At 40.9% G+C, this 27,059-nt stretch overlaps 1 protein-coding gene across 1 annotated transcript in view; it reads right to left on the reverse strand.

Moving 5' to 3' along the window:
• Positions 1-27,059, reverse strand: part of ANKFN1 (ankyrin repeat and fibronectin type III domain containing 1) — a 108,258-nt gene that overhangs the window by 24,471 nt on the left and 56,728 nt on the right. The window contains exons 7-12 of the mRNA XM_050319263.1: positions 14,685-14,782; positions 13,352-13,442; positions 10,207-10,314; positions 3,668-3,767; positions 2,395-2,527; positions 1,662-1,778 (exon numbers count right to left, since the gene is read on the reverse strand). Coding sequence (XP_050175220.1) covers positions 1,662-1,778; positions 2,395-2,527; positions 3,668-3,767; positions 10,207-10,314; positions 13,352-13,442; positions 14,685-14,782 — 647 coding nt within the window. The remainder of the gene's footprint in view (positions 1-1,661; positions 1,779-2,394; positions 2,528-3,667; positions 3,768-10,206; positions 10,315-13,351; positions 13,443-14,684; positions 14,783-27,059) is intronic.

Genomic DNA, 27,059 nt, shown 5'->3' on the forward strand with positions numbered 1-27,059 from the left:
TACACCACATGGGCACATTTGCTGTATCTCAGGGCTTTGCATCCCTGGTAACAAATAATAACACGATGTCCTGGGAATGCTGGGTATCCTTGAGTGCAGTCCATGCAGGCTGGCAATGCTCTGCTAAAGGGAACCTGCACAGGGGGAATGGAGCTGAGCTAACCCCAGGAATATGTGCTACCTGAGCTGAGCCAACCACACCAGAGGGAATATTCGGCAGGTATAGTTAAAACTTTCTCTAGTGACAGCTCAGAGGACTGACAGGCAGCTGCTGCTTCACACAGGTGGTCCTCCAATAAAGGTGCAGCAGGCTGGCATTCCATATATTTCGGGGCACTTTGGGGAAATCAGTCAGGACAGGTGGTTGCCCAGGAAGGCTGCTCTCCTGTACAGCGTGCCTGGCCAAAAGATGTAAAACAAAACCCCACGTGGATATTCCTAATACTGGCCCCGAAGTGTGTGGCTCTCAGAGCTGCTGTAAAGCGGGTTATTGCGGGATGACGTGTGGCCAACACGTGCCCAGCGTTGGGGATCTTCATTAACTCCATGGCTGTACCACAGACTTGTGGGAAGCTTTGGTGCCTCCACTCAAGCAAAAGGTGGCAGAAAGTGAGGCCTGGATATAGTTTTTTCCCTGTAAGGATTGTGCACACAGTTTTTTTGAGAATGTATTTTCCCATAAAAGCAAATATTTTAATGAAAATATCTGCCTTCCAGCTAGAGATTTTATGGTATCATGAAACCACCTTCAAAGCTTTACAATAAATGTCAAAATGTAATGCTGGAGATAATTTCTATTTGGGTAACGAGTAGTGGACTGAGACACAGAAGGTTTAGGTGACTCAGGTTGTATCTGTAGCAGAGATTGGAACAGAACAATCCTGAGAGTCACTGCTAAGCCTTTAACACATGGCATGAATTGTGCATGTAGTGCTGCTGTCCTTACCACTGGCAAGATCTGTGCACCACTAATCTCTCTTTGTCTCTGTTTTTAAGGGTCTAAATAGGTATCTGACTTGTTCTGTGCACAAAGGCACATTTTAACCTAAAAATTTTGGCAGCTCAACGGCGAACTTAATGAAAGATTTGTTTTTATTTTCCCCGTTGACAATCCACACCACCAGGGCCATCCTGTTTGCCAGACAGTGTAGCTCTGCCCTAGAAGTTGTACTCTGTGAGCCTGGGTGAATAAAGAGCACATTTTGGCAACTTCAGCAGTGTGTTTGTCCTTCCTGTCAGGGACAGAAGCTGCCTACTGCTGCACGTTCCCACACAGCACAAGGGAGTGCTAAATCTTACCCAGAGTTTAAATGCTTCATTAATAGATTAATAATTAATAATGAATAGGCCTATAAGAGGCTTTTGCGCAGCAAATATTAGGATTATAACTCTTGAATTCCCAACCTGCAAACCCACAGGCTTGTCTGTGGTCACTATTTACTGGCTCATATCTGTTTGTTTCTTCCTCTGCCACTGTTGGTTCTTTTCTTTGTGTTCCCTGCCCCTCACTTCTAATGCACCTCCTTGCTCCCAGCTGGCAGGAGGGGCTCAGTGCCTCATTTCTGCTTCAAAGAACAGGCTGGAGGGACAGCTGGCAGCACTGTCCCCTGGAGATGAGAAAGTCACTGAGTTAATAGCCAGGAATACGCCGTGGAACGCACCTGTAGCTGTGCTGCTGCTGAAAGCATCTTCTGCCTGGCCTGAAGGGCTGTTGATGAGGACACGGACACAGCCATGTTCTGCCTCAGCCATCTGATGTCGTCCCACATGCAAGACAACTGCAAAAATATATCCAGTTCAATCAGGTTTTGTTCTCAGCATTTACAAAAGCAGAAATGAAGCTAAACCAGCATTTTGGACTTGGAAAGATCAGTGGGTATCGCTCATTTTGAGTTTCTGTGGATGGCAAAGAGCTGCCTGGATAAACGTGACACAGATACTGACTCAGACACAGAAGGTGTTCTGTAAACATCATGCACCTGTTTCAATTGGTTTTGGACTACTGTACAAAATTGATTTACTGGTTTTGGGGTCTTAAAAAAATAGTGTGAAGACAACTTGAATGATGGCACAGCCACAATACCAAATGTAAAACTTATAGTTATTTCTTTAGGCTCTTTCTCTAAATGTTCATAAAACCTTAATGCACCCACATAGCAATCACTGATGTAGGATTGTGCATTGAAGAGTTAATTGTGCTACTGGCAGTGACCCAGTCAGAATTTAGTCCACATAAATGGTTTGTGAAAATTGCATTTAACATGAGTGATAAAGCACTTCAATCATTTAGCTTTTTAATTATATCATTTCATATATTCAGAATGATGAGCTGAGGCCTAGGCACTGCTAGCAACAGATCTGCAGAAGCAATATATGAAATTAGACTCCCGTTACCTTTGTGAACCACAGGAAATCCTGCATAACTGAACTACTGTGAGAGTCATCGATTTCCACAATTGGGATTTGATCTTCATTGGTTACTAACAAATTGTCTTTGTAAAAAAGTATAACACATAAGTAGAGTCCCCTAAAGAGAGAAGGAAACACTATCAAACACCTTTCATGTCTATTCACATCCATGCCAAATTTAGTCAAAGAATCATAGGTGTTAAGTTCTGAGGAGAGAAATCGAATCATCTGGTCTTAAATTCTGTGTTCTATAGATCATGCAACTTCAGTCAGTGAATTCTAAAAAGTATTTGGGAAGCTTTACCACTTTAGATGATGTGAGACTATGTGAATCCAAGAAATTATGAATCTGTGCAAGCCACTGATATTTAGTTTCAGTGCGAATTTTGCCAGAGTACACAGTACATAATGGGGGCTTTATGCCCTTTAGAAATCAGAAATTTTACTAAAACTTATCATTAATGTGCTTAGTTCTGCCCTCGTTTACTTCAGAGCAAATCTGAGGTAACTCAATTGAAATCAGGTGGGTTATTATGGATTTACATTAGTGTAATTGAGTGTAATTTGGCCAACATATCTTCAAAACTGTTTAGAGAGATCATTCCTCTCAATATTTACCCTTGCAATTAGTTACATACGTTAAGTAGTTGCCGTAGGGAATTTAAAGACTCTGGAGAGCTCTTCTGGAAGAATCAAACTCTTATCAAAATACAAAGGAGAAAAAGCAAACTGAACACTGCTGGCAATGAAAGAAGAAATAATTCCAGCATAAGCAACTTCCAATTGCTAAATTATCAAGGCTGAGGGTTGGGTCACACTGGACTGCAAACCTGTTAGAGAGTTCTACGTGTGTAGCTTGTTGCCAGTGGACTATTCCAACGAGTTATCTGAGCTCTGCACTTTATGTTATGAATAAAATAAATGTCACAGTTTCATTATTGAGCAGCAACAGAGGCAGTGCTTCCCAAATACCTCAGTAGCTGCACTTTGTGTTTGCACAGAATATTTCACTCTGTTACTGTTTGACTCCATTTCCAAGAGTAACAATGAACAGATTCTATTGATTTCAGTGGGGGCTGGAGCTTTATTTCCCTGTCAGTCTCACACGTGTGTGATTTTATCAGGTTCACTTCTGACTGATTGCTCTTTCATTGGTAGTGGCATCTCCACACAGATTTCTAAGGTGCTTTTCACTGTCACAACAACAACAACAACAGCTAAAACTCCGAGTGTCTGGGAGATAAAATGAATGACAAACCGTTTCAGAGTCTTCACAAACTTGTTCGATGAGTGGAAAAGGTGCTTCAGGCTCCTGGAAACTGATTGCTTGCGACCAGCATTTTGTAATTTAGAACTTTCTAAAATAGAAAAAAAAGAAAACCAAACCCAGCTCTTAAATTTCAGTTAGTGCCTCATAAGGAACTTTTGTTTCTTGACCCACAATACTAAATTTCAGTCAGTGTCCATTTTATTCCTTTCAAAAAAGCAACATTTAGAAATTGCTCAAACACAACCCTTTGACTGTGTTTTCATTAACTTAGTGATACACACCAGCAAACAATTTCCTTACTTGCAGCAAACTCAGACTAGATACAAAATATTTTGCTCCTAGGCAAAGTATAGCTTGAACCAGCACTGTGTGCTCTTAATGGTGTGAATTTTGCAAGGGAACTCGACAAACCCAAGAAGAGATTTGAACCACGAGTCAGCATTTTTGGTGTTGTAATTCTTCAGTTTCTCTCCACTTACAGCTTAAGCTTCTAAGAATTGGTGCCCTGGCAGTCACCAGGATCATGGCATCATCAGTCTAAACTAAGGAAGAGCTTTAAGGAGACAATGAGGTCGACCTTCATCTTTCTCTGTATCACATTCAGTGCATCTGCTTTTGCTCGAGGTTTTTTTCCCCATCACAACTTCCACTCACCTGAATTGCCTCAGAGCTTTCACAGTTACCTTTACTCCCTAATAATCTGGAATCCAAGGAAGCTGAGACCTGCTGTGTGCCTGCCAGGACCTCTGGACCAGCTGTCTCAATTTGAAAAATTTTATAAATTCAAATATTGCCCCAGTATTCTAAAAAAAAAAAAGTTGTTATATTTTTATACACTGTATTCTTTTTCACTTTGGTGAATGTGACTTAATGTCTTTCCTTCTCTCACGCATGGCCTTGTAAACCAAAGAAATACATTCCCATGGGAGTGGATCCTCACCTGTGTACCTGTGAGCAGGTTTGGAGGGGATGCCAATAGATGGCAGTCAGGGACATGCAGGATTGTATAATGCACTGTCAGTTGTCCACACATGGCATTTTAAAGCACTTAACACTGATTTCTTTTTGCATTGTCTTTTGCAATGTCTTTCCTGTTTAATGCTGCTGTAAGAGAAACAGCAGCAATATTTAACTAAAAAAAAAAAAAAAAAGAGTTAATTCTTCAGATATTTATTGTGGCAGGTAAAGAAAGGCAAAAAGAAAAACGCAGCTGTGAAAGTGCATCTCAGTTTACCAGGATCTGACTTTTTTGTTTGGATGAATCGTGGATCCCCATCCAGATGGAAGCACAAAACATTTTGAGGGACACCCTTTTCCAGTGGGAAAAAAAAAACATGACTCATGAAGAACCATTTGCTGAAAGCTGCTGATCATCTGCTTAGGTGTTCTCAGAGTAACTTATTTCCCACTTACCTCCAAGAATGGGAGGTGTCTGTCTGTGTCTCCCTACTGATTTCTAAGTTTGAACATTTAAAGAACATCTAAATTTGCTGCTGTCACAACCCCATCTGTGGAAGTGCTCAGCATATTTTTAAATGCTGAATAAATTTGCACCATAATTCGCACGTTGAAAACCCCAGAAAGCAGACACATTGTTAGCAATAATTACTGCTCTGTGGAACAGCGAGTACAAAGAGAGCAAGGTTCTGTTGGGGGTGAAATCATACAATTCAGATGTATGAGACTTATTAGATCATCAAATCCCTTGTCTTTCCAGTGCAGACTTGTTCTCCATGGCATATTCTCCAGTGCACCGTTCAGCTTAGTTTTAACAGACTCATCCAAATCTATGACTACTCCTTTGAAGCAACTGACCTTTGTTTTCTTTTCCCTTTAAAAATACTAATTTTGCATTTCTACCCATAGCCCCTCAGATAACTGTTATTTTACTGTGAGCATTTTCAGTGTATTGCAGTAATGCAAACCAAATGCTACATGAAAACTCCTGTCTTCCTGTTTCCTTCTTCCAAGGTTAAGACCAATTTAGGAATATAAATTTCATTCTAATTATTTTCTTCTATATTCCCTCCATCTATATGGAGGGAGGGGAGGAGGAAATTGCTGAAGGCAAAGCAACATAATTCTGAAACTCCCAGAGACTGCAGCATTAAAATAAGAGGGCACATTACAAGTGAAATATATGTTATTGGGCTATTCAGTGGTTTGGGTTTAGTCCACAGCTTTGCAGAAGCCAACTGCAAAAGAAATAGTGTAAAACTAGATGGAGACTGTAAACTCTCCTACGTTGCTGTTTGCTTTTGTTTTACAGTAACATGTGTGTAGGAGCCAGAAAACATGGAGCTGAGATTAGAGGATAATTTGGATCTGCAGGAAATGGAGCCTTGGCTGTTACTTAATTAACTAATAAATAACATAGAGTAACCTTCATAGAAAAGCACCAGTAGCAGCACAGTAAGTTTATATTAATAAATGATACAGCAATAGAGCTGTGAGCTCTTTTAACAGAAGCCTAGGAGTGAACACATAGATGAGACGAGAGAATTCCCAGTGATTAGATTGAGATCAGAAGCATTCAAACCTGGATTGAAATGGACAATTAAATAAAAGATGTATTTGTGACACTGGCAGCCTTTCTCTTCAAAGGTAGGGTGTGCAAATGTTTCTTGCAGTTTTTTATGTAAATACAACTAATACTCAAGAGCAACCTCATGGAAGAACAAGAACAATGCCCACTGGTGTTTGTGTGTATCTGGAGTCTCTAAGGAATGTGTGTTATGCTGTGCCATGTCTCTGAGGAGGAAGGTCATCTGGAATTCTTTGTCCTGTCACTAGACAAGTGGGTGCCTCTTCTCAAGTGGGGCAGATGGGAAGTAAATGGAATTACCTCAGTGCAAAATTATCTGAGATCTTAGCCCCACAAGCCAGGCAGTCTGTGGAACAGCTAAGTATCTTTTGGAGTGACCCTGGATAGGGAAGCAAAGTAGCACAAGGTGAGCTAGATCCCACTGCAATCGTAGTGGAGGGCATAAAGTGGGATTTAGAGTCTTCACTTACTGTGTAACCTTATGAAAATGCATTGAATGGCTGGAAACTTCCAGATGAATTCAAGCTCAATTTAAAGCTGCACATTTTTAGCAGTGCAGGGAGCTGACACTGGGATAATGTGCATGGAGACACAGAAATTAAAGTGGCCAGACACCTCAATAGCTTGAGACCGTGACAGATTCTGTGTTACCTCACCTCAAGGTGGGATGTCTTTCAAAAGGAAATTCTGTATCTCATGAGGAAGCCTGACAGTCTTCTACCACCGTATGTTGGATGACAAATGTCACATGTTTTGTATGACAAAGTCAGGCTCAACAGCTAAAACATGTAACTTCTTAAATTCCCTACCTAAACTCAGTTTATGGCTTGGTTCTCAAGTCTGTTTGTGTATATTCTCACAAATAATTATAATCTAAACATTTTAAATGTCCTGGGGAATCAGAGATCCTTCTCTTTGTTAAAGGCAATTAAAACTATGTGCTCTGCTTGTGAATCAAGTTACAATTAGAACATATTTATTTCACTTCTGATTTGTCCAGTAAAATACATTTCAATTAAACTTCAGAAAGAAAATATCTGGTAAGAATTTTACTGAAGAGTTGGGTTGCTTTCTTAATGAAGCATCACACAATTACTTAATCCACTCAGAATTGTTTAGAAAAAATGAGCTACAAGAAAAAAAAATGCTTAAAAATATATTTGAAGTGTTGCCAGGACATACAATTGTAGTAACTCAGTTATAATAGTCTGTAGCATGGTATTATGAAGACAAATGGATGACTGTTGTTTGTAATCATCAGGGTTTTCCAGAAGATTAAACATATGAAAGCAAAGCTTCCTAAGTAATTCCCTAGGAGATTTCATCATATCACAGAGCAGGTTCAAAAGCAACAGCTGATCTAATTCCAAAAGCTCTTAAACTCACTGTACATTCCAATGTATTCTTCCTGGTATTTTTGTAAGCTTGTTTTCTCCAGCCCCTGCAATGCAAAGTACAGGGCAAAAGGCAGAGCCTGAATGAGCAGACCTGGGCAAAGGATCTGCCTGGAATCCGGGCAATGTCCCCTCCCAGATCCCACTGGAGCACCAGCACACTGCCTTGCCCTTCCAGATCCTCTGGGATCAGAGGCTTTTGCCCATGCTATCCAAGTGATCTCAGACCTTTTAGATTGATCACCTTCAGTTTTTCCACCTCCCTTGCACTCATCCTCCACTCTCCTTCAGCCAGCCCGAGCAGCATGAATGGGATATCCCACAGAGGAATAACTCCAGGAAGAGCCGAGGTGCCTGGACACCTCGTTTGAGTTCCATCTGTCATCATTGGGCTTTAATTCATGCAGAGTTTGATTCTGCTCTCATTAATAAACCACAGACAAATCAGTGGTATTGAGGGATCCTCCTCAAACAATGTCCAGCTGTTCACAGACATCTCTAAACCAAATGGGGCAAACAGAGATCACAGTATTGACATCCAGCCAGGGTTAGATGAAGGAGTTAGTAGAGGGAAGCAGGGTAAAGATAAAGGATAAATGCCTGGGCAGGTCCTCAGCCTGTGTATGACAGCGTGTCTGTGCTGACTTCTCTCCCTGTCAGTTGAACCATGCAAATTTACATTAATTAAGAATCTAGATCAGGCCTCTGTATTATATGAAATGAAAGCTGTTATTTGGGCTTTTCAGTCTTAAACATCAGTTTATCTCAGATCCTTGACCAAAGTCCTCAGAGTCCACCGAGGCTGATAAATTCCAAATCAAATTTCAGAGTCAAAATGATGGAATAATTCTTACTTTTCCTGCAAACTTTGTCGTGATTCCTTACCACATTAGTGAAATACAAGGGATTGACATCAGTCATATATTTAAAGCAAGTTCCAAAGGTTCTCCTGTGATGTTACCATCCTGATTTGTCCAAAATACACTACTGTGTGATGCTAGCATTACAAGCAATTATGAGATTTTTTATTTGGTTGGAGGCATGGGTGTAGCTCAAGCTGACTCCACATGTGGTGCTGCCCCATGAGAGCTCTCACAGCTTTTTGGGCACAGAAGAAACTGGAGCTAAATGGATTTTTTTGTATTGTTATTATTTATTATTTAAGGAAAAGGAGTTAGGAAATCAACAACAGAATTGTCTGTGCTCTGGTTTGAGGAGACTGGGGTTAATTTCTGGAGTGGTAGAATTTTATAAGAACCAGGCCCTGGTGTCAGATTCTCAAAAGGAGGGATTTTCTGCATGTTGTTTATAACTGCTTCTGTTCTGGGCTGGTATGTCAGTAAAACAATTTATACTGAGAATAGTTTCAGATGTTCCATCACTTACTCCCTGTTCACTAGGAAGGTGGCAGGAAAGACCTGAGATAGGCACTAACTCCAGAGGGAAAAACTGTACCGTGGAAAAATGGTACATACATTATATTCTTGAATAGCCTGAAAAAGCTGTGTAAGAGATAGAGTACATCATCTGTATTTTCAGTGCCAAGACCACCTGCAAGTGGTAATGCTTGCATGAATTTTAATCAGGGAAACAACATTTTCTTGCAATATCTTCTTTCCCTTTCCTAGCACCGTAGATGAGTAGTTTAAGTTGCTATGGTTACGATGGGTTGTGGCAGACTGTGGATCATCGGGATGGTGACATATTTGCACGTAAGGAACAAAGGCTGCATCTTTTCATTTCAGCCCCGTGATTTTAGCCCCAAGTATTTCTGCGATTTTAAATCAATTGATGCAGCTTGACACAGCAGTCATTCTAGGTGAAGAAAAATGAAAACTTCATGGTAGTTTAACTTTTCAGTTTGAAATAAGTCCCTTTGCAATGAAGCATTATTCCAGTTAGAAGTTTATTTTAAGAAAATAAATAGTACTTTTCAACAACCCGTATAGAACAGGAGTTTTTATATATGCTTTAAAAAGAATGCCAAGCTGTTGCCTTGGCTCTTGAGCTATTAAAGGCACAGTCTGTTTCTCATGAATGAAGTTTGGCTGAGATTCGAACTCTCTCCTAGTTTTGATCCATTCTATTTTGAAATGTAGCAATCTTATCTTCCCACTGCATTGTGCAAGTATTTTTCATTATGGATTGGCAATGGCATCCACTGGAGTATTTAGTGTCTTCCATTTGGAGCCAGCCAATTCCCCTCTTTTGATCCAAACCAGTTGTTAACTTTCTAAAGTATTTCCTTATAGAAAAAAAAAAATAAGAGACATCCTTGAAACGTTTCAGTGGAATCCTGTGGGAAACTAATTTGTAGGGAAAAACAAATCAATAGGTGTGTAGGGTACAGAGGGGGAAAGGGTGTGCCTGTGTGTGTGTGTGTGCATATGAGCTTTCAGATGTTTTCATCCAACTAATTTCAAGGGTTAAGAGCAAGATAGTGTGCTAAAGTGATTCCAGATGGGCCAATATTAATATCTTTCTTTTCCTGATGAATGAGAAGGTATGACCTAGTTAGAAAACTGCTAAAATTACAGGCGCCACAGAGGCTTCAGCTGGTGCCCTACCACAGAGATATTTATCCTTACCTCTGCAATTATAGTGCTGATGAGCTGCTCGAACCTGCTGAAGGAGGCGTTCCAGGGCCTCAGTGTGTCCCCTGTGCCGAGGTTCTCTTCCACTGCAGTCTTTCCAGTCTATTGAACAAAGGAAATAAACAGAAATGAAACACAAAGGTGCAGGAGAAGGTCTAAAAATATTTTCTTGCCTCTGGTCCTCCTTGGCTTTAGAGGAGTTTTACGTCTCGGCAGGCAGGAGGAGTTGTTTTCAACTCTGCAGTTGTTACTCGCACACCGAGTTTTCTTTGCCTTGTGCCAGCTGGGTAATTAATCATAATGATTATTAACAAAGAGCTCCCAACCAGCTCTGAGAAGCTCCTGTAGTGCCTGACTAGACAACAACTATTTCTCTTCAGTACATGAATGGGCTCTGTTGCTGCAGCCAGAGCTGCTCTCAGCCTGTCCCAACACTCAGCCCCTCACTAAGATGACACTTCTGCTCCTTCTTACTCTTTTTTTTCAGACACTGGGAGGCTTTAGGCACTCGAGTCCAGTTTGTAGGAAACAGCAAAGCGGGGAATGAACATCTTCCCACACCCAGAGCTTGCTCTGTAGCCAGAGGAACATGTTCCGTGTAAAATCACTTCAGATCTGCTCCCAGCGGCCTGAAGGAACGCTGGCAATGCCTGCCCTGGAGCCCTCGGGCTGCTCAGCACTGCACTCCTGAGGCAAAAAGCTGCGGTTTCTGTCCCACAAACCTACAACCTCCAACAGACTTTGTTTTCACTCCTTTGCTGCTAGTGACAGTCTCAGTCTTGATTTTAAAAACCAAACTTATCACAAATAGGAAGAATAAAACTGTGTGCGTCAGAGAGGAGCTTTTTAATTCCAGACTTGGCTATTTTCATACTTTGATTATAAAGAGAAAAGAGTATTGCACTCGTTTCCTGACCCAAAGTAATGGTGAATCAAGGTATTAAGAGATCTGTCTGCACAGGAGACACGCTTCCATCTTGCTGGCACAGAGGCCACGTACGTACTCACAGCCACCAACAGTTTGCTCACTCACTAAATATACAGATCTAGTTTCTAGTGCAAGTTTGGAGTCAAACATTCCTTCCAATGGGCTCACTATGCCAGGGATATAAATACCTATTTATTTACATTTAGTAGCAGCTAGAGTAAGCCCCTGAAAGACTGGAAAGAGAAGATATTTGGTATCCCTGTAGCCTGTGGGCAGTGTGACAGCTGCAGAGGGGCTGTCCCCTGTGTTGTGGGCTGTTGCAGAGATCCAGGGACAGCTGCATTCGTTGCTCTGTGTGGGGATAATGTCCTTGGACCTCCTGTGAGCAGCCAAGAGGGACCAACTGGAACTCACCAATCTCAAGTGCTTTGGTGTCATCAAACTGGGATTTCTTATGATTTCTCTATCCCAGTGCCTTCCAAACTTTTTGAACCTCCAGAGTGCTGACTACCTTAAAAATGACATGCAAACCAGTTTCCCTCATTGTCCATCTCTCACCTGCTAATGAATAATCCTAGAAATCTGCTATCATTTCATAGAGCAGCTGCACAACATTGGCCACCACCTTCCAGGCTGCTCCTGTGTGTGGGGGAAACAGGAGGACAGTGGCAAGTGTTCACTGATACACAGACACATCTCCAAGGATGTCACAAACCTTTGATGCTCTAGGATGGATCAGCATTAGGCCCTGAAGCTTTTATTTCCCTTGCACATACTTCTGGCTGCTGTTACAGACAACTCTGTAGAGTATTAATGTATTCACATTTCAATTTTAGCTTAGGGCCATGTTTTGTTATGCAACACTGGTGTAATGTCAGATTGCTGCCTTCTTGCCAAGCACAAATCTGCTAGTTTTCAAAACCAGTGGTGGAGGCAGTCACAGGGTAAAGTTCTGAAGTTACTCCAGTAACTGCAGTGGTAAATAACGTCTTGTCTCTCTGATGCAAAATTCACATCATACAAAGCTGAAGACCTAAATGCAACCTGTTTTGCCAGGAGTGTCCCTTCTCTGGGGATATTTAGCTGGATAACTTGCAGCTACTGTAATAGAGTCTGTGCCCCAGCTGATGCAAATCTCTGGTTTTTGAGGCCAGTCCTGTGTGGTTACACCTGGCTGTAGTCAAGGTAATTGCACATCACTCAGTTGTTCAGTTGTCCACATAGAGACTTGTCCCATGATTGTAGCACATTTCTGGTCTCAAACAGAGTGTTTCTTTAGCCTAATTCTGGTATTATTCTGCGGCAAACAAGAGCAAAATTGAAGCAAAATGGGCCAATGGTACTGCAAGAGCCTTGTTTATCCAACCCTCTCCATTATGACTACTGAGAGTAGGTCCAGCTTGCTGTATTTTCTCACATTAGCATGTGAAGGTTATTAAATTAGCCTAATAAACACTAGTGTTAATGCAATAAAAGGAAAAGTCTCACTTTACTGCATTAGTCAATACAAGGGGAGCTGTAACACACTGAGCCAGTTTGGCAGGGAACACCGAGTCTGCAAAAGCAACCAACAATACAATGTGATTATAATAGATTAAAAATTACAAATGACAAATCACAGTCCTAATGGAGTCTGAGAAAACCTGTCAGAGGTTGGAAGGGGAAGAAAGTCTTTTGGACATTTCTGGAACATTTCAGTGCTTGCAGGCTAGATCCTGTCAACATGTGTGTTCACACTAGAGTATCTGACATACAGGATGCTGGAAGAATGGTCCTGTGAATGGGATCTGTAATGCTGCAAGGCAGAATACAAAATTACACGAGATACATGTAAGTGTTTCGCTTGCAGCAGCTCAGATTCAGGTTTTGATCCATTCCTGTATTGAAAAATGAAGTTCCAACCATCAGAACTCTGTTAAGAGAAGTAAAGGTCAAAATATTTCTCACTTTTTAAAGTGTCAGTGACTAGACAACATCATTCTGTTGAAGGACTGGAGAAGAATAAAAGCTAGGACATAAATATAAATATCACATAAATATGCGATTATTTTGCTCATTTTTGGGAGAGATTTATTTATTTCACTCCTAGAGGACGGGAAAATTATATCATGAACTCCAAGATATTTGTCCTTTTCTGTTCTTTGAGGAGGAAGAAGTTCTTACAAAGCAACATCACCAGTCAGACTAGGAGGGCAGACAAACTCAACTTACTTGAAGGAGAAGCATATTCAGGAGTAGATTTCCTTGGAGGTCCCCATCCTCTCATGTTGTACGCCGAAACATGGACATAATACCTCTGGCCCTGCAAATGGAAAACAGCTGGAGTCAGAACTATCACTGGATTCAAAACCTTGGCTGTAATAAGTGCAAAACAGCCCCTCACAGAGGTATTTTCTTTGAGAGACTTAAATAGGTTTAGTAACTTAAATGCACCATGACAGATTGAAACAGCAAAGATTCGAGGGCAGATGATCTGCTCAGGGTTATCAGAACACAACAATCCCAGCTGACAAACCACAGTCTCTTGTGCCAAATCTGAACCCTGGGAATTCTGACAATCAGACTTCAGAGCAGGAACTTCCCTTTTCCCTTTTGTATTTAACAGAGCCTCTCTGCCAGCACAGCAGTGGAAGAAACTTCATTTGGCTGCCACTAAAATCAGTCAGACCTTTATCACTGATTTGGATGCATAAATCTAGGCCAGTGGAGAGCACTTCTGGAGGCTTAACTTTCAATTTAAATATGTTACATACTTTGGAGAGTATAGACAAGCATGTGGTAAGCACTGATCTTAACATGTACCTGTGGAAGTGGCTGTGCATGTTGCCTTGATTTTAACTTAAGTGCAATTACTCTGTTTGGTTGCTAGAAAATGGGAAACAGAGAGTAAATGCATATTGTGGCTCAGCTCCCTTCTGGGTTGGCCCCTCTGGTGCTGTTTCTGGTGGGAATACTTGCATTTTGAGAGGCTTTGTTTTCATCAAGTATTTTGGGAATCAAAATTCATTTGTACAAATGGTACTGAAAGTAGGAAAAAGACTTCCAGACACATGGTCAAAATGATTCTGCTTAAGAATCCATATCAAAAGTCATCAATTTTCTCCATTGCTGACCCAGCTCTGATCGGTGTAGAACAGATATACAAAGATAAATAACAAAAATTAAAATGATTTCCACTAACATGTGTCTTCCCTGAAAAGGAGAAGAGGAAGAGTTGTTATTTTAGGTATTCCATCAGAATCAGGACTAGACCTCTCAAGAGCTTTTTATCTGCACTAAGGTTATCCTGTGATCCAGAAAACAGCAGCTTTCACTCCAGTCTTTTCTGATTTCCCCTATCAGTGATAACTCCTGGAATGGTTCATGCTGAACTGTCTATTCCTTTGTCACTTTTGGATTATGGATACCACACATATTGTGCTTAATCACTGGAATGTGTTGCTCCAAGCAAGGCACTGCAGTGATTACCAACAGACAGGGATGCAAATTATCCACCTTTGTATCACTGGGGCTGTCAAGGTCTAAAGAGTCCTCTGGCACTTACTGTTCTGAGACCCGTGATAGAGCACCTCAAAGACTGAAGATTATCCAAGATTATTTCACCAGCCAAAGGAGAAAAGTCTTCTGAAGAGCTCCATTCCACTAGGAAACAAATGGTAGGAGAAAATCAAATCAGGTACCAGTGCAAGCAAAGAAGTCAAAGTACCTGAGTCACTCACAGGTTAGGTTTCTCTCCTAGCAGTTTCCCAGTCCATGTGGATACTAAAAGTCATGTTTAACAGTAATGTTTAGCAAAGCTTTACACAGTAATTAAATTATATCTCTGTGTATGGGAGACAAAAGCAAAATATTGTTCAGAAGCTTTTCAGGAAAGAATGCTTAGAAATAGACTGCAATACAAATAACCTTCAGCCAACATTTGCCCTCACTTAAACTATTTCCTTTTAAAGAAAGAGAAGTAGTGCAAAAGAGAAGGTAGAAGACTTGGGACTGTTAATGCCATTTGGCAGTTTATACACCCAAACCAACAAAAAGCACTGGTTTGCATTGGATCTGCATGGGCAGAGAATTCTTTTTGCTCCACAGGTCCACAAAACTTTCATCACCTCCCCTTGGCTAATTTGGATAGAAATATCCTCCTTGGACTAGACCTGACACTCACTAGAGCCTCAGCATTGGTTTCAGTGGTTTCTGGCTCTGCTGTCCAGGCCTGATGTTCCTGTGGTCACTGAAATTACACAGCTCCACAAGGACCAATTGAGCTGTGTCCACTTTTGGAGGGAATTAAGAGGTGCTGGGCTGACAGATCCCTCCCATCTGCCCTGCAGCCTGAATTACAATGGGCACCTTCACCAAAGTGCTCTTGTCATTCCTATTCCTGCTTCAGGGCTTATGGAATTAGTGGTTCTGCTGTCTGTGCTCTTCCTCAGTACAGCAAAAATTAATGTGCACATAAAACAGTATCAGACCATGAGAAACTACTGGATGACTGGAAAAAAGAAAGAATATATGCAAGTGGGGAACTGATGGCTGCAGGTAGAAAACCAGCCTTTTTTGTTAAATTATTCTTTAATAATGACAGATGCCATGATTAGAGGTGAGGTTGATCCTGGAGTGATACCTCTGGGATTTAGTGACTTGTATCTTCAGAGCCAAACTTCCAGGAAAACCTGTCAAAACCATTGTGAAATGAATCTCTTGAATTATTCTACAGTAGGAATTGGGAGATCTCATTAATATCCTGGATTTACACCAAAGCAGAGAATTCAACACAAAGATTTCCTTTCAAGATTTACAGAATAATTCTTGGATACTCTATTTGCATATTCATTAGTATTGGAGTCAATAATTTAGAATAGATCAGAGGATATAGGTATTCTGATTTCAGCATGGGGAATTTTCATCTTCTGGCAGTGTCATACTGGTATTTTCATATTAAAAGAAAACTGCTTGAGAGAATTTTCTGCTCAGCATATACAACATTTAACTGCCAACACATTCTTTCCAAAATAGCCAAGTATCAATAGCACAACTCATTTTTCCCTTCTCCCCTGGTAGCTCCTTGTCCATGATTGCAGTTTGTGAATGCCCAGCATGATCTGCAACATTTTTGTGTTTGCTGCAATGAAAAGAATATTGGTTTTGTCTATTGTCTTTCAACTTTTTTCACTGCGTATTTCTTTAGTTTTCCATGGGTTTTAAATAGCTAATTGCTGCCACCTTTAGTGGCAGCTATGTCTATACATTGATATGAAAATATAGAGACTGTTATGGTACCATACTGTAGGGTTTTGTTGACAACCTAATTATAGGAATACTTATAAGTAACATTGAATGTGATTACCAGTCAGAGTTTCCATTGTAAACTGTGATTTCCAAGGTTTCAAACTCCACTTGCAGTAAATCATTGCAGACACTCTACACGTGCTGCAAACTTAGACATGTTTTCTGTTTTCCAGAAGGATGAACCAGAAGGAGAAACCCTGTTCAAACTGCTGAACATGTCAACAACTCAGAGTCACTTCCATCACCACTTTTCTTACCAAGGATTCATGTTGAGCAAGACAGAGTCACTTGAGGGAGATTCTGCCAGCAAATCCTGCCTGCATTGGAATCCCCAGGCACACCTGAGTGTCCCACTCCACGTGAGGGGCAGTGGGAGGGTCACACTTCAGGCAGCACAAAACAAAAGCCAAGGATGAAAGAAGTGGCTTTAAGCTGCTTCTGAGCTTCCCAAATTTTTACTTGTTCTGTGGACTGGAGACTGCCCAAACATAAGCTGGTAGTTCAAGAGGCATATTTAAATTTGGGAGGCTTTCACAAATAAACATTGCAGCCCTGTTCTTGGTGTGGGTCTGCTTCTCAACCCTTCCACTTGATGAGGCTGAGGGCTCCAGTGTTTAGAGATCCTGACACACTGCCTGAGGAGGAGTTAACTCACCTAAACAGGATTGCAAGCATGTGACCAGCAGGAACACCAGGATACTGGTGTTGGGACTATCAACAGCATGGCAGCCTGTTCTCAGAAATAACCAAGGACCACTGAGTTCAGAGAGAGCAGCTGAGCTTCCAAGGGGAGAACAGGCAGACTCAGCTCTAAAGCCACCTCAGGGACAGCGGGGAGTGGGTTTTGTGATGGTAAATCCCAGCTCTGCTCTGATGTTCCAGGCCAAATGGTACTGATGTTGGTAGTAAACTCCCATGTGCAGGGTGAGTACCCTCACCCCCTTGCTGGGTGACACCCATCTCATGGTCCCTTGAAGGAAAACTACTCCCTGCTTGTCCTGTCCCAGGTGCTGCGGGTGCCACCCCTGTGGGTGCCCCCCGACCCCCTCACCCAGCCCAGCCTTCCCTGGCTGCCCAGCTGTGCTTCTCATTACACAGCCAGCACTGCCAGCATTTTGCACTCACTTTATTTTAGCTTACCCTGTGGTGGCTGAGACCCCTGGAACTGAAAACATAGGAGTACGATTTTAGCCTGTGGATCAGGTTATGGTTATCATTATGATTGAGAACCCCCCCTTTTAAAGGATATTTACCTAACAAGATGGTGTATCCAAAGTTACTCAAAACTTAATTTTCAAATATATTTATTTAAAAACCTCACTTTTGGAAAAAACCCCGTCCCCCAGTTTCAATAAAAATTTCCATAACTGAAAAATAAATATTTTTTCAACAGCTGTGTTGGAATAGTGCCTTCTTTTTCCCCTCGTTTCAAAGTATATCTGTTGTAAAGAAACTCATAACAAATTCTGGAATTTTTTTGCTTACTTTTGATTTTAACAAACTTTTTTCCCCCATGATTTTTAATGATTCAAGTGAGAAGAAGATGACATGATATAGCTTTAAAGAAATGCAAATCAACTGAAGTAATTTATCACTTAAGTTTATATCTCCTGCTGTGCATTGACAGATTTCAGCTTTCTGCCATAATGGCCATCTAAAAATAATACATAATATTCTGCTGTACTCGTTCACTGGGTTATAAAGGTCTTAGAAGGATGTGGATGCCAGTGTTCCTATTTCAGAGATGGGAAAATGAAGGAAGGAGAGGTAGAGCATCTTGTAGGCCCCAAAACAAGGGGAAAAATCCCATGCCCTCTGTTTACATGTCTTAGGCCAGTGTTGCCCCCACTCCCACTCTGGCCCTGTGGGATATACACAGATCTTCCTGGTACCAACACCAAGCCCCACATAAATGGTCTTGGGATCAACCTGGATCTAAAAATGAGATAATCTGTGCATAGCAACCCATCAGGAAGATTTAGCTACTTCTTTACCCTCTTTGTGGGAGTGCTGGGAGACAGCTCTGGCAGCAAACAGGAATTACCAACCATTTGTGTCACGCTGAAGGACTTGGGACTTTAAGAGAGAACAAAAGGCTGCCTCACCTCAGCACGTAAATGCTGAATATAAACACGCTCGAGTGGAGAAACCCGAGGATGAAGAGGGTCCTTTATAAGAGCCCAGGAACAGGAGCTGGTCTTGTAGACTGCACCAACTGTGCTGTAAAGGACCTGAAAGCTGTTGGGTGAATTAAGGATGGAGCATGTTCCAGTCCTGTTCTGAACACCCCAAAGGGCTGCTTTGTTGTGAACGCTGAATGTCTTTGCTGTTGCGGCTTTCCATCTGACACTTCATGTTATGTCAGAGCAGGGGTTTTTTGTGTGTTTAATATATTGGTGACTATGTGTTTTAATGAAGGTGCCCTGTATTCCAGAGCTAGCAAATGCACGATGTGTTGCTGCGGTCGCCAAGATAAGTAGTAATTTTTAAATAAACAGCAGTATAAACAGTTACATAAAACTCATGTAAATTGCTGGCACATAATTTTAGACTGGCTTAAGTTATGTAACTCACTTCTGGCCAAGTTTTTTTTTTTTTTTCTTTTTTAATACTCAATTCAGGCAGTTTAAAATAAAGGGAGAGGTTTATTTTCACCTGTTTCTTTCCCACTCACTAGCTTTCTGTTGTACTGAGCACGTCATAAACAGCTTAAGAGAGAGATGGACGGACAGACAAAAGGCAAAGGGAAGGCACAAAACACCTCCTGACCCTATTGTGAATTTATTCAGGAAAGCACCTTCTCCTGAGTCAAGTAAATAGCCCAAGCCACAGCAGAATTTGTCACTTCTCTTGATGTTTGTTTTTGCTTGCACTTAAATCACTCACTGAATTGCTGAGTAGATTAATTAGACCAGGGGACATGAGCTCTGTTGCCACTTGTTGTGGTCTACAGAACAGTGTATGGAGCTGGGATTCTGGGTTTTATTCTTGCATTCTGACTTGCTGTGTGACCTTGGGCAAAGAATGATGCCACTGTGGCTTTTAACACAGGCTACAGCAGCAAAGATTCTGGCTCCTTCCTCTCCTTCCCCTGTCCAAGCCCTGGGCTGAAGGATAAGGTGATCTTGGCTTGTGTTTCCAAGGACCTCCAAGCAGATAATTCTGTTGTTCATTAGCTGCCTTTGAAATGTAAAACTGAAAGAGGGCATCACCAGAAACCACTTCACACCAACTTTTTCTGCCTGATGATCTTTAAGAAATAATTTTAATAGTTGACACTCATGGTGTCTTAGCAGCTGGATTTATGGACATTAAACACTGGCATTTGTGTGCATAAAACCAGGGTGAAAGAACCTAAGCAATATTTAGAAGTATAGAACAAGTGAAGAGAATTGAACACCAGTGAAGAGCAGGAATCTGTTGGTGTAGAGCATCAGCAGCTCAGATGGAGAACATTGCAGTATTTGGTCAGCTCCTCCTTGGTGCCTTCAACTGTTCTTTCCAGCTGATTTAAGAAAGGAGCCCATTTTTTTTCAGATTTGAGTTACCAGGCTCTGTTCATGCCTCTCTCATGTTTGGAAATCCTCCAAAGAATGACAGGAGAAAGACAAGTCATCCCAGGGAGTACTGACAGAGATCTCAGCACAATGCATCCATTAGGAAAAAACAAATGTTTGGCACTGAGGAGTTTGTGCAATCACAGACATTAAAACAGAGCAGTCATGGCCTGGGACTAGGATTTCTAGGCACTGTTTAAATTAAAACCTGAGCTTCTAACTGCTCTCAACACTAGTGTCCATTATTTTGGATTTTATCTATTATTTCAGATATTCCTGTACACCTATTCAAGAGGAGTGAAAAAAGATGCAGACAAACAGCTCTGTGCCCACCTGAGGTAAACAAAGCACTGCTGGGGTGTAGTGGGAAAGAGCTACGGGTGGGTTTAAGGGGCTCTCATCAGAACAACAGTCAGAGCAGTGCCAGCAAGAGCATCAAGAAAAGCATTCCTAGACTATTCCTAGAGAGCACATCTTCATTTGAAACTTCCATGGATATAAATCTTCATGAGACTTGTTTCAGAGATTTTTTTTTTTTTTTTTTTTAATAATCAAATACTTTTTTTGCAGTAAATCTTCTCCCAACAGCTGTGGGCTCCTTTAGGTTTTACACCCGCTAATAATAACCCCTGATGTTAAATAACCTTTCTTGTGGCCCTGTTTCTGGATGTTCCTTTGACCTGGGCCAGAACACTCTATTTTATGTCTTGACGTTTATGGGAACCATTCTGACAGCAGGCTGGGTGCCAAAGACACATCTTTGCTTGATCACAGTTTCACTGGTTCATCTTATAGCAAATCTACATTATATAAATGATTTATAAGATACTATTTTTATTGCTTTTTAATAAAATTCTCACCAAGAGAAAATTAAAAAGAATTATTGACCTTTTTTTCTCAAGTATTTGATTAGTGTTTTCTAAATCCTAGCAATTCTTTATCTGTTTGCAATAAGGTCAGCTATTCCAGTACAAAAAGAAGGAACTTTTTTTCCTCTCTGTCAGTGAAAATGGCATTTCTTCCTGACATTTTATAAATAACTAAGAAAATGTGCCATGGGGTGCACATTGCCTTCCAAAGTGGGCCAGTGGTTAAAAAGCTACAATGGATTATCATAACAGCCAAGATTTGTTTCTCAGCCCTGCAATGACAAACATATCCCACTCTGGCTGTGGAGAGGAAAGTGGGAGAAAATATGTTTTAGAAGAGGGATTGGAGAATAAATGGGGTTCTTATGCAAAGGCTTCACATCCTAGAAAAGCTTGGCTTGGATTCTGCAAATTTCCCCTCCCAGTGGGTGCATTTGACTCCTGTAATCTGTGCAGCCAAAGCCAGTGGGGAAGTTTCTGGACCTAAGGGCTACTTGTTTGTGAGAGGCACGCATGGGTTAGGCCCAGCTTCTTCCCAAAACATGACATTAAAATCTAATTAATAATGAGCAGTTGGGAAAATGCAAACAAAAAAAGTAATCTATCACAATGTAGGAGGCAAAGCAGAGCAGTGCACAGCGTGGTGAGCAGAGGAAGGAAATACAGACACTAATTCAAGTAATCTGTGTAATGGGATTCCACTCCTTTTCCTCTGGTTCTCCTGTGATATAAAGAGGGACTTTGCTGCATGGATGTTAATTAATCATATTTAAGGCTTTTATTTCTTTATAAACTAATCCCTACAGTAACATAAAGAGCTTTCACCTTTCCCGAGCAATGCAGCCAGGTGTTGCAGGCAAAACAGTCTTGATTTGGGGATCTTTTACTTAATTTAGTTTATTACCAATTAACACAAACTTCTAATCATTCACTCAGAGGGAGAAGAAAGAAAACATAATTAAATAAACATTCAAGTGAACACCTTTCCACCACCTTTCCCAGGCTAAAATGAAGCCAAACACCTCTCTTCCTCCTTTTCTCCTGTCAACCTCCCTTGTCTCCACACTGGGGTTACACTCAGTGATGGGGTTTTCCATCACATTTTGATGTATCCAGGCCAGTTTTGACCTGCACCTGGCATCTCCTGACCTCCTCCCACCCCTGTGGCCCCTGGCTGCTGAAAGCTGCCATGTATGCCCAGCACTCAGGCGTGAGCTGAGAGGGAGCTCATGTGTGAACCAGCTGGGGGTTCATTAGGAAATTAAATGGGTGCTGATGCATGGGCTGATTGGGTGCTCATGCCCAAGCTGATGGGCTGGTCGTGCATGAACTCACTGGGCACTCATGCAGGAAAGCAATTTATGCTCAGTACACAAGGTAAGAGCTTGCAGCAGATCCAAAGGCCTCATTCCAAATTTATAGTCATGTATCAGTTCTGTGGGTCAGATCTAATTACTAGACTAATGTCAGGTTTTGGAGGCAAACTGACTAAATTTAGACATTTTGTGCTTCTAAATGGTCCAGAAAAGTCCATGATGGACCATAGAAGACTTAAAATGGAGCAGTGAGCAGGGAAACTTTGCCTCAAACCCTTTGAAGAGATTCTGGTTTTGTTTCAGTTTTCAGTGAGGAAACATTCCCAAATCCGTGAATCAAAAGATCTGCTAAATCAGGAATCTTCTTCAAGACAGAAGCTGAAGGTCTTGAGTCCCAGTCCTGCCATGGACCACAAGGAATTCCCCTCTCCTGTGCTGTACCTATGAACTGGGAGCTGGAACACTCAGCACTCAGCCACGTGCAAACCATTTTAAAAAACACTTCTTAATTCTGGTAAGTCAAAGCAAATGTCAAAGGCAAAGCAATGTCTACAATTCAACAACATCATGATATGAGCCTTTTTCCTTAGACACCAAGGCAGACAAAAGCAGAGCCTGCATGTCTGGGTTTTCTCAGAGCCATTCATCCTGAGCTGCTGTTCAAAATCCTTATAAAACACAAAGCAGGAAGAAAGAATGATTCAACCGAGTAACCAGTGTCTGATTAAGTACATTAGTTAATTACACCATCACTTGATATGTGATCTGTGTCCAAAGGTGATTTTAAATATGTAGCAAACTTAAAAAATAGGAGGTTTTAAATTTTATTTTAAGTCCAGCACATACTACAGACATTGAGAGGAGCTAGAAATAGAAAGGTTTGTTTTAACTTTTATACATTTCTGTACTTGCTAGGCATAAAAATAGAAGTCAAATTGCACAGTCCTGTTAGCTACCAAAATGTAACGTGCAAATAAAGTGCCCAGGAGACCTAATAAAATACCATAAATGAACTACTGTAAAAAATATCAGACCACACCTATTCAGCAGGATAAATTCGAATGTCTTACAAAGAAATGTATTCTCTTCTCTTTTTATGGAGCAAGAACTGTTTTGAGGAAAGAAAGAATGAGTTTCAAAATATACAAAGAAACTTTGAATAATAAGTGAAAAGGGTTTCAAGGCCAAGTCGAGTGCAGAATGATACTCAGTTCCACCACAGACTGGAACGGGATCAAGCAGTGACACAGCATCTACTCAGAGAGACACACAGAAAAAAGCACCATGTTTTCCAAACATGAAATGTCAGCTTTTGATGGATAAATCAAATGCATAATTACAAAACACATGGTATGTGCTGTTTCTAGGGGCTCACAGGGACAAGCAGAAGCCCATGCAGAATGATGAGATTATTTGGTTGTGAAAGGATTACCCCTGAGAATAAAACATGCAGAATCACACAGAATTTGTAGATAGCTTTTGTAAAATCTTTGAGGTTTTTCACATTGAAATTTTCAATGGAAATTTTCTGTTTACACGGTGAGAAGTCAACTGAGAATCTCAGATACAGGTTTGTTTTGAGCTACAGAGCAGATCTCAGGCCCAGCCCGGTCAGCCTGGTCACAGGTGCTGATCCTGAGTGCAAAGGCAGCTCCTTTAGCTGAGAATTCCACTGACAACACCAAATGGCACCAGCCTGTTCTGCACTGTAACCAACCCATTTCATGCATCCACGTGAGAGCAACATCCTTTGGCTACTGTACATCTAGCCAGGACTGAACCAGTGATTTAAAAACAATCTAAATTATTCTCCTGCAAAAAAAAAGGAAAAAAAATCTGAAATGAACCAGAAATCGCCCTGGAAGAATGGAGGCAGGGAATGACCTTTTCTCAAAATTTAAGCAAGACATAACTCCTTCTTTCCTGATCTAAGCCAGTGTCATTTTTTTTTTCTTTAAGAGCTACACTGACTGAAAATAAAAAAAAAAATCTTTTCTCCATCCAAAAGCAATCCTAGAGGGAAGCTGGGCAGTCTTGACAAACATGAAATATTCTGCTAAAATACCAAACTAAACAAAAAGGTAACAAGGGCTAAAGTGGCCTAGGCAGCTTAGCATCATTATCTGGAAAAAACCTTGGCATCCAAGTCCACAGCCACATCCAAACAGAGAGAAGATTAGCTCTGTTTGCTACATCAAACATGTCTCTCTTCCTCTCTCTTCAAACATAAATAGTTCCAGGCTCTTAAATAAATTAGCTCAGCTTGGGTTATACAAGCTGCTTCATTTTTTGCTCCAAAAGGGAATATAGATGTTTGTTTAAAAATTGTAAATAAAATATAAACAGAGATTTTTTTCCATTGCATAGTGATCCTTTCCAGTAGGTAATGATCAGCACTATGTCCATTTTTCTCCCTTATCTTATACTTTGGGATCACAGCATTATTATGAGTACTTCTGATGGGAAATGGATGAAAAAAAATTTATGCAATAGGAGGAAGTTTATCTGCACTTATTCACTGTAAAAGCAAAATAATAATGTTTAAAAGGCACAGAGAATAAGTGCAACAGAATGGCTTAAAATTACTTATAAAATTGTTCTCTGAAAAAAGGTGCTTCTTTGTGTGGCTCTGTTGTGTGGAACATGTGAACCCTGGAAAGGCTGATGAGTGAAAGACAACAGTTCTTGAAAGCCCTACAAGCACTTGCCACTGGGCTCGAGTGGGACTGTTCCCAGGAGTCGAGTGGTGTCTGTCTGGATTATGCTGCAGTGGGATTTTTATTTTTTTTTTTTCATGGAGCTACTTCCAGTGGTGTAGCTCTGGGATAACAACAGCTCCTGCAGCAACCATGTGATGGTGTAAACAGAAAGCTCACAGAAAGCTTCAAAGTGGGGCAAAGTTCTCCTGTGTGTTGGACGTTTTGCTTGTGCTTTCAAAGATGTCAAACCAAAGCAGGCCATAAGTACCTCCGTGTTGGGATGTGGAGTTTGGCTCCAGGGCACGATTAGCCAAGGGCAGGGGTTTTTCTTCTCAGTGTAACAGTGATGCTTCACATCCTTTCTAAAACTGGCTGGGCTGAGGTGTCCCTGGCTTGGAGTCTTTCTCCAGCACGGAGCAGAATATTACTGTTATTATTGATTTATGTCGGGCCTGTCTGCTTCCAGCCTCGAAACACTTTACTAAGTTACAATATACTTAGGAATCATTTCACATCAGCCACCACCACGCTGGAGCTTTCTCCTGAGGGAAGCTGAAGGGAGCCATTAGGATGGTGCCTGCAACATTAAACAACAATCCAGGAGAGGAAGTAAAGAATATTCTGGCTCCTTAAAGCAATGGCTGAGCAGAATGCAGTCACTGAGCTGCCATCCAGCTGGGACACCAAAGTCAATACCCATTCACCGTGTGTGGTTAAAATTAAATCTCCTAATGAAGTGAGATGGTTTTAGTGGTTAGAGAGTGAGTGCAAAGTATTATTCTCCTGTATTATTATTTGTAAGTTATACAGCTAACAAGGGAAAAGATCACACACAGGAAAACAGCAGACAGTTAGATAACGTTCCAAGCCCAGTTTCTAAATGACATTTGGGCAAATATAGCTTTGGAAAAAATATATTAAAAAAAAAAAAAAAAAAAAGATGATGCATTAGAAAAAATGGAATTGGCAGTTTCTCACTGTTTTCAGGGAACTAAACTAAACTGAACAGAATTAATGTCAGTTTTTATCCCCTATAGTTCAGGTCTAGAGAAAAGAACATTATTAGCCTCTGTTAATGAGCAGGTATTCCCTAAACACTGCTGCAAATGCTCCTGAATCTTAATTTGCTTAGAAGAAGAAATGGTAAAGTATTGAGAGGAAAAAAACCCTTAAAAGCCTTTTTTATTGTTATTGTTGTTTTTTCTTTTCCCCTGAATTAGAAAAATGCTTCGATGGTTTTCTGGACAGGAGGTTTATATATCTGACTAAAAAGATCCTCACACAGTGTTATCAAGCTCTCCTTTCAGGGCTAGTAATTGCTAGCTGGTTCTAATCATTCCTGCAAGTGATCATTTGAAAGGTTCATTTTATGACCCCTCAAACTAAGCACAAAGAATCTCACTCCATAATGTAATAAACAATTCCACAACCAGTGCTTAATTAATTCCCGAAAGTCACCAAAAGGAGCTATTAATGATCCTTCCTTTTTATCTAACCATAAATATGCGAGTCTCTGGGGATAATGGATTTAAAAAGAACATTCTGGCAAGACAAACTGTCAACCTGATAAAGCATGAAATGATCACCAGTGAGGGTAATTCAAAATACAGGGCAGGGCTACCTGGTCTGATTAGAAAGTTAGGTCGAGTTGGATTAAATTTCTCTGAATGTGGTGCTGACCAAAAAGAGGTCAGCACTGACATGGTACAAACCAGGCTCAACTCAAATGAATAACCAAGAGAAAAATACTACAACCCTTAGACAAGTGTTTTTAAAAATTATCTCTATTTGGAAATTTGCTTTCCTGTGAAAATATCAACCATCATTATAAATGGAGGGTGGGCAACATTTCAAGGTTGTTTACAATACATGTATTACAAAAAGCAGACTGGTATTTTCAAGAGAACTTTGGTGTTTTAGGAGCCCAAGTACTGTTTTCACAAGTAAATCAGGCAGTAGGAAGCCCTTAAATGAAATTTAGTTTCCTGGCAACCCAAGCCACTGCTGAAAATTAGATTTAGGCTTCTAAAAGGCTTTGATGTTTTTGAAAGTCACACTTCCTGCAGCATTGCCCAGCTGACTAGGTGTAATACAGTAATTTACCTTCCACTGAAGAACAGAATCGCTTTGATGGCTTCAGTGGTATCTGGGTGGTTGGGCTTGTTTCATAGAATGTAGAAAATTATTTTGCT

This window comes from Myiozetetes cayanensis, unplaced genomic scaffold, assembly GCF_022539395.1.
Source record: "Myiozetetes cayanensis isolate MyiCay16 unplaced genomic scaffold, myiCay2020 scf22, whole genome shotgun sequence".
Taxonomy (NCBI): Eukaryota; Metazoa; Chordata; class Aves; order Passeriformes; family Tyrannidae; genus Myiozetetes; species Myiozetetes cayanensis.